Source organism: Sceloporus undulatus, chromosome 2, assembly GCF_019175285.1.
Source record: "Sceloporus undulatus isolate JIND9_A2432 ecotype Alabama chromosome 2, SceUnd_v1.1, whole genome shotgun sequence".
Classification (NCBI taxonomy): Eukaryota; Metazoa; Chordata; class Lepidosauria; order Squamata; family Phrynosomatidae; genus Sceloporus; species Sceloporus undulatus.
In genome coordinates this window covers 204912894-204928362 of record NC_056523.1, presented here as the reverse complement: position 1 = coordinate 204928362, position 15469 = coordinate 204912894, and the positions used below count along the sequence as shown (strand labels likewise).

At 40.1% G+C, this 15469-nt stretch overlaps 1 protein-coding gene across 1 annotated transcript in view; it reads right to left on the bottom strand.

The window, feature by feature from the left end:
- Positions 1-14443, bottom strand: part of ACO1 (aconitase 1) — a 73272-nt gene extending 58829 nt beyond the window's left edge. Inside the window, exons 1-2 of the mRNA XM_042454622.1 lie at positions 14318-14443; positions 13275-13458 (exon numbers count right to left, since the gene is read on the bottom strand). Coding sequence (XP_042310556.1) covers positions 13275-13434 — 160 coding nt within the window. The 5' untranslated portion in view covers positions 13435-13458; positions 14318-14443. The remainder of the gene's footprint in view (positions 1-13274; positions 13459-14317) is intronic.
- Between the last annotated feature and the right edge of the window lie 1026 nt (positions 14444-15469).

The window sequence follows — 15469 nt, the reverse complement described above, 5'->3', positions numbered from 1 at the left end:
TTTCCATTATTTCTGGCATATTTACATTCCAACCAACAGTGTATATATGTCCCCACTGCAACATAAACCATTCCAAATGTTGAAATAAGGATTGCTGGCCATATCAGAGATGAATAGATTTCTTTTGATGGGGGGGGGGGCCCAAGAGGTCCAGTCTGGTTGCTTCTGGGACTTGAAGTCCATAATCTTTTCAACTATGATACGCAGACCCTTCTAAAAATGAGTTTCTGATCTGATTTCACAGTGTCTTGTTTCTTAAAGTCAAAAGTCATTCTGGACTCCTAGTGACCCTAAGGGAAACCTATCAGGTTTACATATAACCTATACAACCCATCACACACATCACACTACACACACACAAACAAACACACAACACACTATGAAATTAATTAATCGAACAGTCGAGTTGAGGTTAGTCAAAGGTTCCACCAAATCTATTTATATGTCAAATATTAAATCAGGGGACTTTTTGTCATCCTTGAATCTCTCAAAAGGCCTTGCATTTTATGGTTACTTTCTATGTCACCAGATAGTTTTTCAATCAGATTGTAAGCCATTCTTTAGATTTGAAACTCATATTAGGAGGTGGTGTACACTTGCTGCAAACTTTTCTATTAACATTAATACTATAATACTTGTTCTTTCTCTCATCAGGATCCATTAAAGTCTCAATTAGGTTCAAACAGGCAAATTTTTATTTATAACTGGAGGAAAGAACAATATATATATGTGCTGCATGAAACTGTGGTATTTATACCTGCACATGTTACAAATGCACTTAGTGATGGACATTCATGAGGTTTGGCTGTAAAGCTTAACAAGCACGGTTCCGTATCTCACAAAATCCTCACTTTCCATGAGTGTGAAAATAAAAACTCTAAACTCCTGGACTGATTACTATAATAATATCCCATGGGAAACTAGATGGCGGTTGAGATGGAGACACCGATTTCCCAATGAAGCACAATATTATTGTTCCTAAGGACTAGGATATTTACCTTGCTCTCTTGCTGTATTTGACTAAAACACTTCCGCTTTGGGTCTCAGGTCAATCTGATAACATTTATCTAACGTTAATTGCCTCTTTAATTCTTTGTTAAACCAAGGCAGGAAAGTGTAGTTCTTTGTACCTGAGTATGCTTCCCACAACCGGCTCGGGTAGAGTCCACTGTTACATACATGTCATACCCCCACTCCATAGCCAACACAACAAACCTCAGATAATATTAAATCGATTAGTGTGGCGAGATCAAATCCTAACAAAAGTAGTATACTGTTTGTCAAAAGGTTAGTCATACTAATCATATGTTAAAGCACATTATCATGCTCAAAATATCACTGTAGAGATGCGGCTGGAATCTTCCTGGAGACTTACAAATCATATTTCTGGTTACACCAATTGTAAACTTTTCTTGAGATTGCACAGGAGCAGTTAGTACCGAGTAGTACTTTGCCCTCTGTTACAATAATGGGCAGACCGATGGTGGTCGGCACAGTTTTTCCCCCAACCAAGCTGCTACAGATAGGATTCTCGGGTGCACACTGCTGCTGCTGCGTTAGTGCTGTCATCTAGCCAGGAGAAGGCACTCCTAGTCTCTAGACCACCCTGTAATTTTTACCAGTGGCCAAACTTTATGCTTCTGCCCGGCCATCCTAAAAGGCTCTTGCTGAGATTACCTTTTGCACTTAATCGTTGCCATGAGAGCCTGGAAGACGAAAGCCAACTGAATTAAGATTGAATTTCTCTCCTGGGCCACATGTATAAACCATATTCGGATATGCTATCTCAAGCCCACTCTTATACAACAGGAATTTCGCAAACTGCTTTAGGACCATTTGCGGGCTGGAAGGCAGGACACACGTAATTAAATGAGCACAAAGTTTTCTCAGTTAGCCTTCTTCTCTGGATCTGACCAGTTTTGTAATTCACGGAAGGGTGGCTTTGGTTTTATTTTTGCTTTATTCTTTTCATGCACAGCATATTGAATCATACTATCCTCTATCTCCGTCTGGAATGAACAGCAAAGAAACGCTTTATTTAAAAATAATGATATGACATTTTTGTATAACAACATAGTTGGTCATGGTCTACATCAAAATATATGAGACAAGATGTATGTGGACCAAAGCCAAAACCCCAGATGCATTCCACACATGTACATCTCCCATTTCTTTCCACTTTAATACATTACGGAATTGAAAACAAATGGCAAATTGTTTTATTTACATTACATAGAATTGGTCAACATGACACACAAACACCTACTATCTATAGTCCTACTTGGGAACATTCAAATGACTTACACAATGGCACCCTAAAATTTGCATGGAATAAGGTTAGGAGGGGCAGGAACTCCCCAGCACCATCTCCTCCAATCTGAATCTTATGCTAAAAGATGGGAAAGGTGTGTGTGTGTCTGGGGTCAGGGTTATACAGCAAATGAACCACTGCAGCTTCTACACATTTGTCTTCTGTGTATTCAGCTGGGGCACCTGAATTAAGCTCTGCATAGAACAGGAGGAGTCGGGAACATCTAGCATCCCAGTAGCTGTGAGAAAAATACCAGTTATTTGGGGGTGGGGATATTGGAGGTTTGTCATGGCTTTGGATGTTGTATGCACTGGACGAGATTTTTATACTTTTTTAAAAATGGGACTGCAGAGGCTCAAGTGCTGAAAAGTTTGGGTCCAGGGAGTCCCCTTCCTCACCCTTGTGAAGTAAGCATTTGCTTTCTTACACTGGGGAACCCCATTTTGTATTGATATACATATTGGACAAATCGTTCAACTCAGATCTAAACCAAATGCATAAATAAATACAATAAAACTAGTTTTGTCTTACCCCAGTTGAGCAAGGTATTAAGCATAACACCACTCTCCCTTAGCTAGTAAGTGACTTACTCACTTCCGGGGGACAGGCTAGTTTTGATATATGGTTCACCGGCCAAACAGCTTCCCACAGGCTTTCTTCGCAAGCAATTCCTGTTCACAAATGCACAGTCATCTACTCAATGATCATATGGAAACCTTTCTCTAACACAGATACTCCCTACATTAGTTTGTACTGTCTTTTAGTCAGTGGCCCTCCAAAGACCCAGGACAGAATCCTTCTCTACTTCCATAGGAGAAATCAGGTTTTCATGTGGAACTTTCTTTATGCAAAGCATCCACTTCCACTATTATACCCCTTTTTGACCAAAAGTGTAATGTCATTTGTTTTCTCTGCAACAGAAGGAGAACCCAGTGATTAATCTGATGTGCAAGAACACCTCTGACCAACCAAGGACACAGATGGATAATTATGTTGAAATAAGGGACTCCTTTTATAATGAAAAAGCAAAAATCTTTTGTTGTGGTCTGTTTTCTCTGAGCTCGTAGCAGACCCAGCTTGGAGACATTTTGCTAAGGCACAGCCGTGATAGCACGCCCACCCACCCTGTCCACAAGTCCTTACTCTTACTCAAAGCCCATCCCTGTTCTTTGTACCTAGGATCCCAAATCCATAAGCACCTCATTTCCAGTCATGACAGTAAATCTGTTTGTGCTTCTTTTAGAATTTTAGACTACCCCAAGACGGACTACACTCTTCTAATGACCAGCGTACTGGCCCTCCTGACTATCTCTTAGGAATCTGTGGAGGTAAGGAGTAATTAACAGTTAAGCTTTACTGTGCTCAGCGGACTCTAGAGTGCACCCGCGATTACACTCTCTCATTACAGTCAGATTTAACAGTTGTGATGACCTCAGATGGAAACAAACAGAAGATGCATTGGGCCCTTGGTTATCCACTGGGGTTCGGTTTTGAAGAAAAAACCCATGGATATCAAAAGCCATGAATGCTCAAGACCATTATATACAAGGATTAGTAACTTGGTTTTGTTATTTGTTGTCCCTTATATAATAAGTGGCAAAATCAAGATCTGCTTTGAGATTCTTAAAGATATTTTCTAGCCCATGGGTTGGTTGACTCCAATGGATTGCAAATTGTGGATTTGGATATTGAAGGGCCAACTGTTGTATTCTATGCACAGGTTCAAGGATTGTTTAATAAGTCCTCTACTAAGAGACTCTGGAAACTTTTCTTAGTATTTGGTGCGTGGGTGGGGTTGCGGATTGGTGGGGTGATGGATTGGTTGTGAGAATCTGTGAGAATGTCGTACATTCCTCTCTTAAGGAATTGCATTAGTGTCTGAGTAAACAGAATTACCAGATTTGCAGAAAGACATCGAACAAACAAAGTATATACTTGAACAACTACTGTTTTTGGACCCAATTTCCTATAACGTTATCAACCTGGAATTTTATTCATAATACAGATGTTACGGTGTTTTTTTTTTTACAACATGCTAGTTTATTCTACTAGGTATGAACGAAATTACAAAAAGACAAACTTATAACTAGTAGACATGGAATCTGTGCTCAATTCCACTTGGAAGCAACTGTGTCACACCAAAATTAAACCAATGATTAATTCTATTCCATCTAGTGACCTGGTTGTGCCATGAGGGCGAACTCGTGAAATTGCTTCCCAACCAACTTAACAGTGAAAGATTGTGCATGCTGACAACCATACACTACCTGCTCTAGCAGTAACAGATGGCTTACTGTGTTGTTACAGTTAGTGATGGCAAGCAATCACGAGCCGAACCCATGTGAAGTTCAAAAATTCCATGTCACTGTAAAACAAATTTACTTTCTTGTCATGATTGTTCAGAGGCAATCTGGAAACCTTTAAACCTTGTAACACGACTAAGCAAATAGGAAACAGAGTCATTTTAACTTATGGGAAGAGAGAGGAAAGAGATGCACATAGACGGGGGAAAAGAATAAACAGCAGGGAAAACAGAGTAGTATGTAGTCTGTCAGTCATTCTGGTTCAAAGGTACTACTTGATCACTAAACAGAAAATGAGATAACAATGGATCTGAAAAACAGTCCTGATGAAGATGTCAGGGTGTGGGAAAAACTTAGGCCTTTGGCTGTAGTTGACTTGTCTTCTCTATCAGCAACTGATAGTTCAACATCATTGGAGGATCACAGTTCTCCTCCATGCTAACTGGCTGGTAGTTGCCTAAACATTCTGAATAACTTTCTTTAACACTTACTATCATGTGCACTCTGATTCAGAATGGTTAAGTTGATTCAGCATATTCTGTTAGCCAGACATTGGCTCAGAGAAATACTTTGAATTATCATGTAAAATTATAGAACGGGACTGACTCCAAGCCAGCACGTATGAAGCAGTATTGACTTCTGTAGTTCAGAAAAAAATAACTCATCTTCACTGCCAAAAGAAGAGGCATTACCTTGCTCCCAAGGCATGTTCAATCCTTTTCATTTTCAGCGCCCTAACCTTGTCTGTTGTTCTTTTAGGGCCGCTTGCCGCATGGTGGGGTCCTACAGTATGGAGATTCAACTCTATAATCTATGTAACAGAGATACAGCTTTTTCTTGGGTATCGATTTGTGTAAAAATAAGCAAGCTTGCAATGCTTCAGTCCAACATAGGTGCTTTTTTACTCCCCCCCACATGAGTTTTTTTCCTTACATTTTTCCCATTATTTAAATATTCCTCAGGGGTGATAATATTGTCGGCCTAATAGTTACTTTCTTACAGGAAATATAGTAATTCTTGAATAAAAAACGTTAGGCCAAAACGAGTACTTATAGATGAGTTATTACTGTTAATTTCCTTATGTGAAAATAAGAATGAAAGGTTGGCCGATACTGATCTCAAGCATTTCTGTTAAGTGTGCGCCTAGAAAAGTGAATTCCCTAACAAACGTTAGAACGTTCTTTCAATATAAAGGGATAAATAGGTGTGGTCTACAAACATATCCAAAAAGCAATATGTAAAATGAGATTAGCAGAGGAGAACCCAAAAAGGATTAAATTGAGAAGAAAAAATGGCCTGAAACAGATGAGCAGATCCAGGGTGGTTTCCTGCCCACCCTAGGGTGTGGCATTTTTACCACAAGCATTGCCCTCCGGGAGTGCCCAGAAGAAGCCCACCCTGGGGCTACTAAGGTAGCCCCCCAAAAACCACGTCCAAAAGAAGATTCTCTTTTCCACTCCTATTTGCGACTTCGTCAGGAGTCGTTGGATGTGTCACCATGGCTCTGGGGTGATTCGCGCGGGCGCGGCTCCTGGGCTCCTGGTTAAGACGTAAAAGGTTTGAGAACACCAATGATTGGGATGAAATGCTGTAGATTTTTATGCTCCTTATTTTAATTTTGTTACATGTGAACATTAAGCATCACTTTAGCATATGGCACCTGAACAATGACTAAAGGAAGTGCCACCCCTACTGGCACGGTGTTGAGGACACATGCCTTCGCTATTTTGTTTTCTCACTATCGAATGTTTATGACTTGATCACTACGTTTCACCATTTTAGAAAGCCCATACTTTCCCAGGTTATCAAAAGTGGCAGAAGGATTTCTGAGAGATATGACTGTTTATTTGAGAACTATATAAAATTTAAGGAAAACCTACCTGAGTAAATCCGGATCCTGCGAGATGAGTTATTGAAATCTCTGAACCATCCTGCAGCCTCAAGGTGGTACTTTCTATTTTGAATCTTTTTCTTGATCACGGCCTAACACACAGCCCGAATAACATCAATTTGCAATCTCCAAGATTTATATTTTAAAAGAAAGACCAAACAAACGAGCCATATCCATAATTAACATGAAACCTCAATTGATTACTTTTTAGTTGCCATAATCAATGCAATTAAGTAATTTAACCCATACTATCTGACTCCAGACTAAAGCACATGAGAAGAAACACAAATTGCACTATTCCAATTTATCCTAAGGCACATAACTCAGGGAATACCGCCCCCAATTCAGATTATAATTGTCAAGGCATTGTAACTGGTTATTAATCAACAAAGCAGGTGAGAGCCAAGGCTCATGTGATCCCACTGTCACTTCCAATTCCTTCCAAGAGGGAAGTACGTTCCTACTATTGTTTGTAACAAGCCAGTTTTCAAATGAAGGGAACATTTTATTGCTATAACTATGATGTGAAACTTCTTTGTCCTTTTAAAAAACCATTGTTTGTTTACCAACCAGTGACTAACAAACAAAATGGCTTTTACACGGTTAGTTTTCAGTACAGTGTACCCGGGATACGAATTTGATCGCGTTACGAATTCCGTGGGCTACGAAAAAAGTTAGATTGGAAAAACTGTTCCGGGCTACGAAGGTTTTTTCGGGTTACGAAATTTTTTCGGCGCGAAATTCAAAAGAGCGGCTTGCCGCGCTAACGGACAGCCCTTTTCGGCTTGCGAAATGCATCGGTAAGACGAGCGCCGGCGGGACCGACTTAATTTCGTAACCCAAGCGGGAGCCATGTATTTCGGCATACTGAGAAACAAATGAGAAACATTTTGTTGCAAAACCTTAAATAAACTCTTCCGTCATACACAATTAGGGTTGTGTGATGGAAGGTCTATGCGCATATCTAGGTGTTAAATGGCAACCATGGTTAATTTTGAATAATTGGGCTCTATGGTCCAGATGTTACTTCATCTGACTGGAATTATGGCAGTCACCCTAGCTTTACCAAAATACCAACAATATTCAACAGCTGAGGCGTGTTGCTGCCACTCACCGTTTGGATGAGGGTATTTGATGCTGGACTTCATTCCAATCTGGGAAGATGTGCAGTGGCTCCCTATTCTGTGGGCAACATGTTGGCTATAGTGGCTCGATACGCGCAATGGATTAGCTGCAGGCAACACCCAGGCCCAAAGAACTCTACAAAATTTGACCCACAACACTCGCCAACCTGGCGTAGATGCTTGAAACAGATACGAAAAACTGCATTACAGTCCTATTGGTGACACTGTCCTTAATTCTATGTGATGTTTTAGAATAGAAAGCACCACAGCACAACGTATCTGAAGGTTGAAATCTCCCAATTCCACAACTGGACAAATCTCAATTTCTCAACAAAGCCCACAAGTACCTGATTGACAATCTATTTGAATCTGGAAGCAAGTCCCATAGATTTCATTACACTTCCAGGAAAACGTGTTTAAGATTCTAGCTTAGTTTGCCTGTTGTGTGTCACTCTGTAGTGTGTCAAACTACAGAATGAGTCAAAATCAAAGTCACAAAGGGTCCAGGTATTAAGAACTGTCTTGGCCTTTACAGCTTCTTTCTTGCAAGAAACAGTAAATTTATTGTCCTCCAGGTTATATTTAACAACTTGTATGTAAGCTATTTACAATAGTAATTTTGTATTTTAAAAAACATTTTGCTGTAACTTGTTTCTAAGACTTGAGAAGTCTATTTTATTTGACTATAATCTGTAAAGGACATTTGCCATATTAATATACCTGTTCATTTTATTGTTGGACATTCTGTTTCTTTCACTGACAGATTCTGCTGACCTTCAGTTACATTACAGTATGTATGTATGTATGTATGTATGCAACTACTCGAAAAACCTGTTTTCTTCCCAGTCTTTTAAAGAAGATGAGAGAAGAAAGATTGTGCTTCACTGGCTAGCAAAAAATACCAGCCATTTCAAGAGTATTATAATTACACTGGATGCGATTCTTATAAGAGGTTCAGAGTAGGACAAAGAGGACAGTACTGCATCCACGCTGTTTTGAACTGTTTGCAAAACTGCACCCAACATGGCTAATGATAAATGACTCTGAGAGCTATAGCCCCACCTCTTCCTTCCAGAAATGAAATGACTAGAGTTATGGAGTGATGCCATGTTTATTACTTGGTACTGTGAGAACAATACTGTAGATGTGACAAGTGATTGAGGACTTCCTATCAGTTTGTAACCAATCACTTCAGGGAGCACCATGCTGATCGGCTGACCCAGCATCACTGCTTCTGCTTTCAATGCCACCCACACCTGTTCAATAAAAAGGGCAATCATTAAACAAAACTGTTTTCTTCACAGACAGTTAAACAAGAAGTGAAAAGAAGGTAGTATGAGACAATATTGAAGACATGAAATGAGCTGATAAAAAAACTGATTAGTTCTGAAATATGGGCAGTGGAAATATTCTTGCTGTCTTGTACTTTTAAGTTGTATGTATTCACCTTCAGTAAGAGTATTTTGCAGGTCATAAGAACCTAGTAGCAGCCATACAGAATCTGACTAAAGGCCCCATCCAGTCAAACATTCTGGTTCCAACTAGAAGCCTAGAGGCAACAAGCAGATGGGCTGCAATAGCACTCTCTCACTTGTGTTCCCCAGCAAAGGTCAACAATACACTTTATGATGCAGCAACAGTTACAACATTTGAAAACCTAACACAAATCTCTTATCAGATTTCAAAATACATTTAACCCCCATCTCCAACTAAGTTACTCTATGCATTACTGTCCTTGTTTCAATGACCTGTTCAATGCGTCTAAACATGCAGCTTAACTTTGTCCTGAATAGGCTTTAAGTTAAGGATAGTACTAGCTAACTTCTTTGGGGCAGGGATTTGTCTCCTTGTACTCTTTAAGGAGGATGGTTATACCTGTATGATTTACTTAAGCACACTGATATGATACTGCAGCTGATTTGACAAGTGAATCACAGAATCAATAAATGCTTTAAAATGTAATTGTGAGTATAAAACAAAAGGTTTTAAATAATATTAAAAGGTCTGTGAGATCTAAACAGGCCTAGGGAAAAAAAAAAAAGTCTTTTCCTGGTGCTGAAAGAAGCGATGAGGCAGAACAAGAATTGATCACAAATTGTTATCACCAAAAACACAACAATTCCTGTAGTTATCTTTTCCTCTCTCTGGGTATTATCTTACTTCCATCAAAGCCTGGTAAGCACCCATCAAGATGACACAGGGAACTCGAACAAAACAACATCAAATCATCACATGGCGAAAGAAAGAAAGTGGTCATGCTATCCTTCAGATTCAGTTCTGTTCTAAAATCCAGTCCTGCCGTAACATTTCTCAGGAAAATACCACAATGGTGGCCATACCTTTGACCTTCCACTCATAAAAGGCATGCATATCTTTGGCAGAGCTGGACCAGGCAGAAGCAGAAAAGCAAGGCCAACGTGGTTAACATAGCTGAAAATGTTCTGAAGATTTCGATTTGAACCTGTAAACCAGATTGGTGGGGGAGGATCACCAAACATTGGGTACACCTCTGTGCAATGCAGCCCCGTGGAGCCGGAGGATAGAGATAGCAGGACGGAAAAGGTTTGAGGAGAATATGAAGGAAGAGGACATGTCAATTTGTTCTAATGTAACTGGATCAAGGCCCAATCCAGGAAGATAACAGAAGAGACAATGTTACCTTACCGTGTACAGTATTGGATAACCGTGCGATAATTCTGTTGATAAACAATGTTACGCAAATGTTTTGTTGTATGATCATATGAATATTACATGTTTAAATTAAAAAAAAAGTTCTAATGTAACTGAATACTGGTATAGATGGCCCTGACAGGGCAGCTTGACGCCATCCCTTTGAGTGCCAAGATTGGGGTCCATGGCAATCCACATGCGTTGACCCTGATCCAGCATTTTCAGGCCCAAAAGAAGCAGCAGAATTGCTGGCTTTTTGGCACTACGTGTGGCATGTGGTGTAGAACGCTGCCCAATCATGGAGCGCTGCAATGCTGCTTGCCGTCTGGGCAGATGGGCGGCATGACATCAGCTTGGGAGAGTGTTGAGGCATGTGGTCCTCTAAATGCCATGCCCCTACTGCCACCCCAAGCCGGCGTATTGTGCCACTGTGTGTCAGGCTCTGAGACAAGGTAGAACATCAGATAATGAGAAGTCTTGAAGAGGCTGAGAGAAAGACTGGGAAGGTGAGGAGGGAGGAGGAAGAAGAGTTACATGCTGCCAAGCAGCTGCATCACAAATATCTGTTGATAACGATGCCAGCTACCTCTTTCTTTTGGGCTGGCATGGTTATTGATTGGTTTCAGAAATTACATTGCATTTGTGGACTCTCTAATTATTGAACTCTTTCCCTTCGATTTGGTCGTTTCAAATTTACTTTGAACTACCTGTATGTTTGAAGGTCTGGGGGGCTTGTCAAAAACAGCCTTGAGACTGTACAGAACTGTTAGTTTGCCCATGCCTCTTTTTCGCATCTGGTTGAAACGAAATGGCTGAATTTACCTATGTTACCATCTAAGTAACGACAGTGGTTCAAACTATGGCTCTCCTAATGTTTTGGATTCAATTTCCCCATAAGTCCCAGCCTGCTTGACCAATGATCAGGGATTCTGGGAGCTGAAGTTTAAAATGCCTGGAGGAACTCAAGGTTGAGAACGATTGAATCTAAGATAACACAGGAAAAACCTCAAAGAGTTTATTCAATACATTGTATGTACTGGTATATTAGGCTTGACTAACTGGCATTGGGGGATATCCTTCAGAAACTTTGGGGGAATGAGGGAATCCCAAAAGAAGCAAGTCCTTCTGGAATTAGAGAGAGGGTCCAACTTTTTGTTGGTTTGCGTGGGATATGGGGTCAATCATCCCAGAAATTTGGAAAAGACAAAGATGTTCTTTAAAATGGAGTGACATGTGTGTATGTGACCTTCAAGTTGTCTGTCTCCAACTTATGCAGTGATTAGCGTGAGTAATAAGTGGTTTAAATTGGATTTTAATCTTGCAGCGTTTTATTCTTTTGTCAGCCAAGAAGAGAGAAGATTTTTGTAAATAATGCTGCAATGGTTTTTACTTTTGTAGCTTTATTTTAAATAAATTTAGGTTGCTCAGAGTTTTCTGAAATCACTTTTCTTCTCTTCTTACCTTCTGATTAACTAACACATTTATTATAACAAGAGCTTGGTTATTAGATCCAAGGAATCAAAGGTTGTAGAGAGATCCTGCAAAAGCAGCACCACCTCCAATGCCCAGTTTCTTAGACCACAAAACCATCTCTGTTCGTAATCAAGTCTGAAGTCAGATTGAAAACGGTTCACATAATTTGTTTGATCCAGGAATCCATACTTGCAGAAAATGGAAAACTTACAAACTCGTCAATACTATCTGGTAGAGGGATTGGTTTTAAGCAAAGGTGTTCAAGTTGACAATTTAGATAACTAGAAACAACTGCCTTACTGTGTGGGGAGGCAACCAGTCACTATCTTTACTCACATCACCAATCCCCCTTCCCTGATCTTTCTTTAGGAGCCAGGAAGGGCAAGGATCTAACAGAACAATGATTAGCCCTCACTTCTCCCAGAAATTCTATCCACATTCAGCAGTCTCTATAAATTCAAAAGTATCCATGATCACTGAACAAGCAGGGACAACAGTGACTCCCACTGGGCCTGGGTCAATGACTCAAACAACATTTTATTTGCAAAGTACTATATGCACAACATATTGGCTGATTTGTGTGCCTTCTCTTCTTGGGCAACAGGGCATAAAAGGCCTCCGGCCATGAAACACTCCACTGGAAAGCTCGTTGCAGACTCAACGATGGCAGTGAGAATTTCTTTTTCTTTGTTTTTTTGGTGCTTGCATTGCCATAGAGTAGACCTTCAAAAAGATTTCTACTTTGTTTGATGGGACTGACATGCATTGTTTGCCAACTTTGCTGTAGTCCACACGTCACTAGTCGGTTATATTGCATCTCCTAAAAACAGGGAGCTGGTCTGTTTTCCACTTAGGGTGTGGGGGAAATGGTCAAAGGTATTGTATCTACCTGGTCATCTGTCCATTCCAGCTATCAACTGGCCTTAAACAAAATTTCCCATCAGGCACCAAGGAAAATTTCCCAAAACTTTAGGGATGCCATCTGGATCCATAAACATTGTGTGGTGGACCATCTTAATCAACTCCCACAGAGATTCTGAGTCCTAATAAGTGTAAAACCCATCGACACTGATATCTCTGTGACAATAGAACTGCAGAAGTCCTCTGCTCCAAGACCACCAGATACCTATTGGGATAGACTCTTTGTTATAGTGATCATGAAGTCCTGAGCCACTCTTGATACTGTAGCCTCAGTACAGATGATGAAGTCCCCAGCACAACATCCTCAGGGGATCTTACATTCATTTTCTTACTTATCCACTCTCTGTAAACCAGTGTAGATGTGATCCTAGCACTCTCTTGGTTCTACTCCTGCTGTCTTAGCCATGGGTATGTAATAAACCAGCACCATTAACCACCAAAGTAACTAAGTGAGGAAGACCACACAGAGCAGTTATATTTATATATATTTTTGCCAGCCAAGTCATATAATTAAAATCCACACATTAATCCACATAATTAAAATTTGCAAAACACATTTTAAGTACTAAGGGATCACTTACCCCAGCCAAGAACTCCTAAGCCATTAATCATTGTGGTATGTGAATCAGTGCCTACCACACTGTCTGGATAATAATATCCATTTTGATCAAAGACAACTCTTGCTAAGTATTCCAAATTCACTTGATGGATAATCCCTGAACCTGGTGGAATAATCCTCATGTTCTGGAATGCTTGGGAGCCCCACTAAAACACAAAAGATACAACACACTTAGATACAAGAAAAGCTAAGGTCTAGCCAGCATGTTACTTTGTCCTACCAGAAGACATTCCTGCCAGTCGGTACCAGGATCTGAAGAATCCACATCTGAAATACTTATTAGCCATAGGCCATTATAAACAGGACCTGAAGAGCTAGTAAGGATGGGATACAGAACCTGTCTCCAACCTTCAGCCTCTCAGATTCTTTCAAAGCTTCATCATCCAACCTTTAGAGATCCACAACAGGTCCATTATTTTTGAAATAAAATATGAAAAATGTGTTATCAAAATGGTATAGTCACACCACATTATGGTCTGTAGTTATACAGAATCAAAAAATCGGGTGTAAATAGTAAAGACAAAAATCCATGTTTATGAAAAATAAAACTGCACAAGACAAAAAACAAAATCCTACAGTCTTGTCTAGAAAATGACTTCTTTCTTCTGTTCTTCCATCTATTGTCTGGCTGAGTTATATGATAGTCAAGTTATAATGGGTAGCTCAATGTTTGCCTTTCCTTCAACAGAAAAAAAAAAACCACAACAAGCATTTAAATAAGGCACGTGGGGCTCTAAGCACCTTGTTTTCAAGTAGATTGTGGAAGGCTTCTAAAAGTGCTAATCTACTTGAAAACAAGGTGCATGGGTCCCCAAGAGCCTTGCTTTAAGCCAAATTATGACTTTTTTTTGGTTGATGACGCAAAGAGTAGGGTGGAAGTAGCCTGCATGTTGCCCTCTCCTGTCCTATAAACTTAGGTTTCTTTACTTTCTGGGGTCAAAAGAGGGCCATTTCCTCTGTCACTCCCTCTGTAAAGAGGAAGAATTGAAAGAATTCTTACCATACCTTTAAGAACTCAAATCGTTCTTTGTTCCTTTCAAACTCCAGATCTTGATTCTTTTCTAAACTGTCTGGCCTGTAAAGAAAAAATATGGATTATAAGTGCGGCAGACCTTTAGCAACATGCAGAGTGTGGTCCGATGTGTGTGGGCCAAGAAAAGAAAAGAACAGAAACCAAGCAATTTTTGTATTTATTTAGCTCAGCTGTTTTATGCACTTTAATTACCTTGCACCAGGGAGCTAGAGAGAAGCAGTGAAGAGAGCTTAAGTAGCTTTTGCAGTAATTCTTACTGTCTGGCTCAAGTGCTAATTCCAAAGTGAATGTAGGCATGTTGGCAAAGCCTTGGTGGCAGAGTAAAAGCAATGGAAATTTTGCTAAAACATTAATTAGATAAGCAGTAAACATTACACTAGGGGGTAAAATATTACACTGTTGAGCTCACCAAATCTGTACAATGCTTTGTAAATGTACTTCAGAGGCTGTGCGTGGTATGTGAGCCAAGATAAGAATATAAGATGGGAACTGCTGGCTCAGACCTACCTAGCCCAGCATCCTACTTTCCACAGTGGCCAATCAAATCCCTACAAGCAGGATATGAGGGCAACAATATTCGTCCACAGTTGTTTCCCAGGGGCCATGCTACCTGCCTCTATATCATTATCTAGCATCCACTGTCAGCCTATTTTTCCAAGAATTCAGCTATTTGTCCTTTGAAGTTAAGTTGGTGTCCACCAGAACATTGTGTGGCAACAGATTCCATAGTTTATTGATGTGTCATGTGAAAAAATACTTTTGTTTGCCTGTCCTGAATCATTTACTATTCACCTTCAGTGGATTCCAGGTTCTAGTAGATTATTGTGTAAGTGGGAGAAGAGCATCTGCTTATAAGGTATGTTTTCTCCACATTATGCCTACATTTATTAGCCTATAGCAGGCACAGGAAACAACGTCTATCACCCCTGCTGCCTGCCCATACTGACTAGGAATGATGGGAGTTGCAGTTGAGCAATATCTGGAGCCCACACACTTATGCTATATATTCCAACCTTTCCTGCTCTCCCCTCTCTCCTTAGCTAAGCATACCCTGATATTATTCACAATACTAATAGGGGAGTGGCTTCAATCTCCTGATCATTTTAATTGTATCTTTTCCCAGC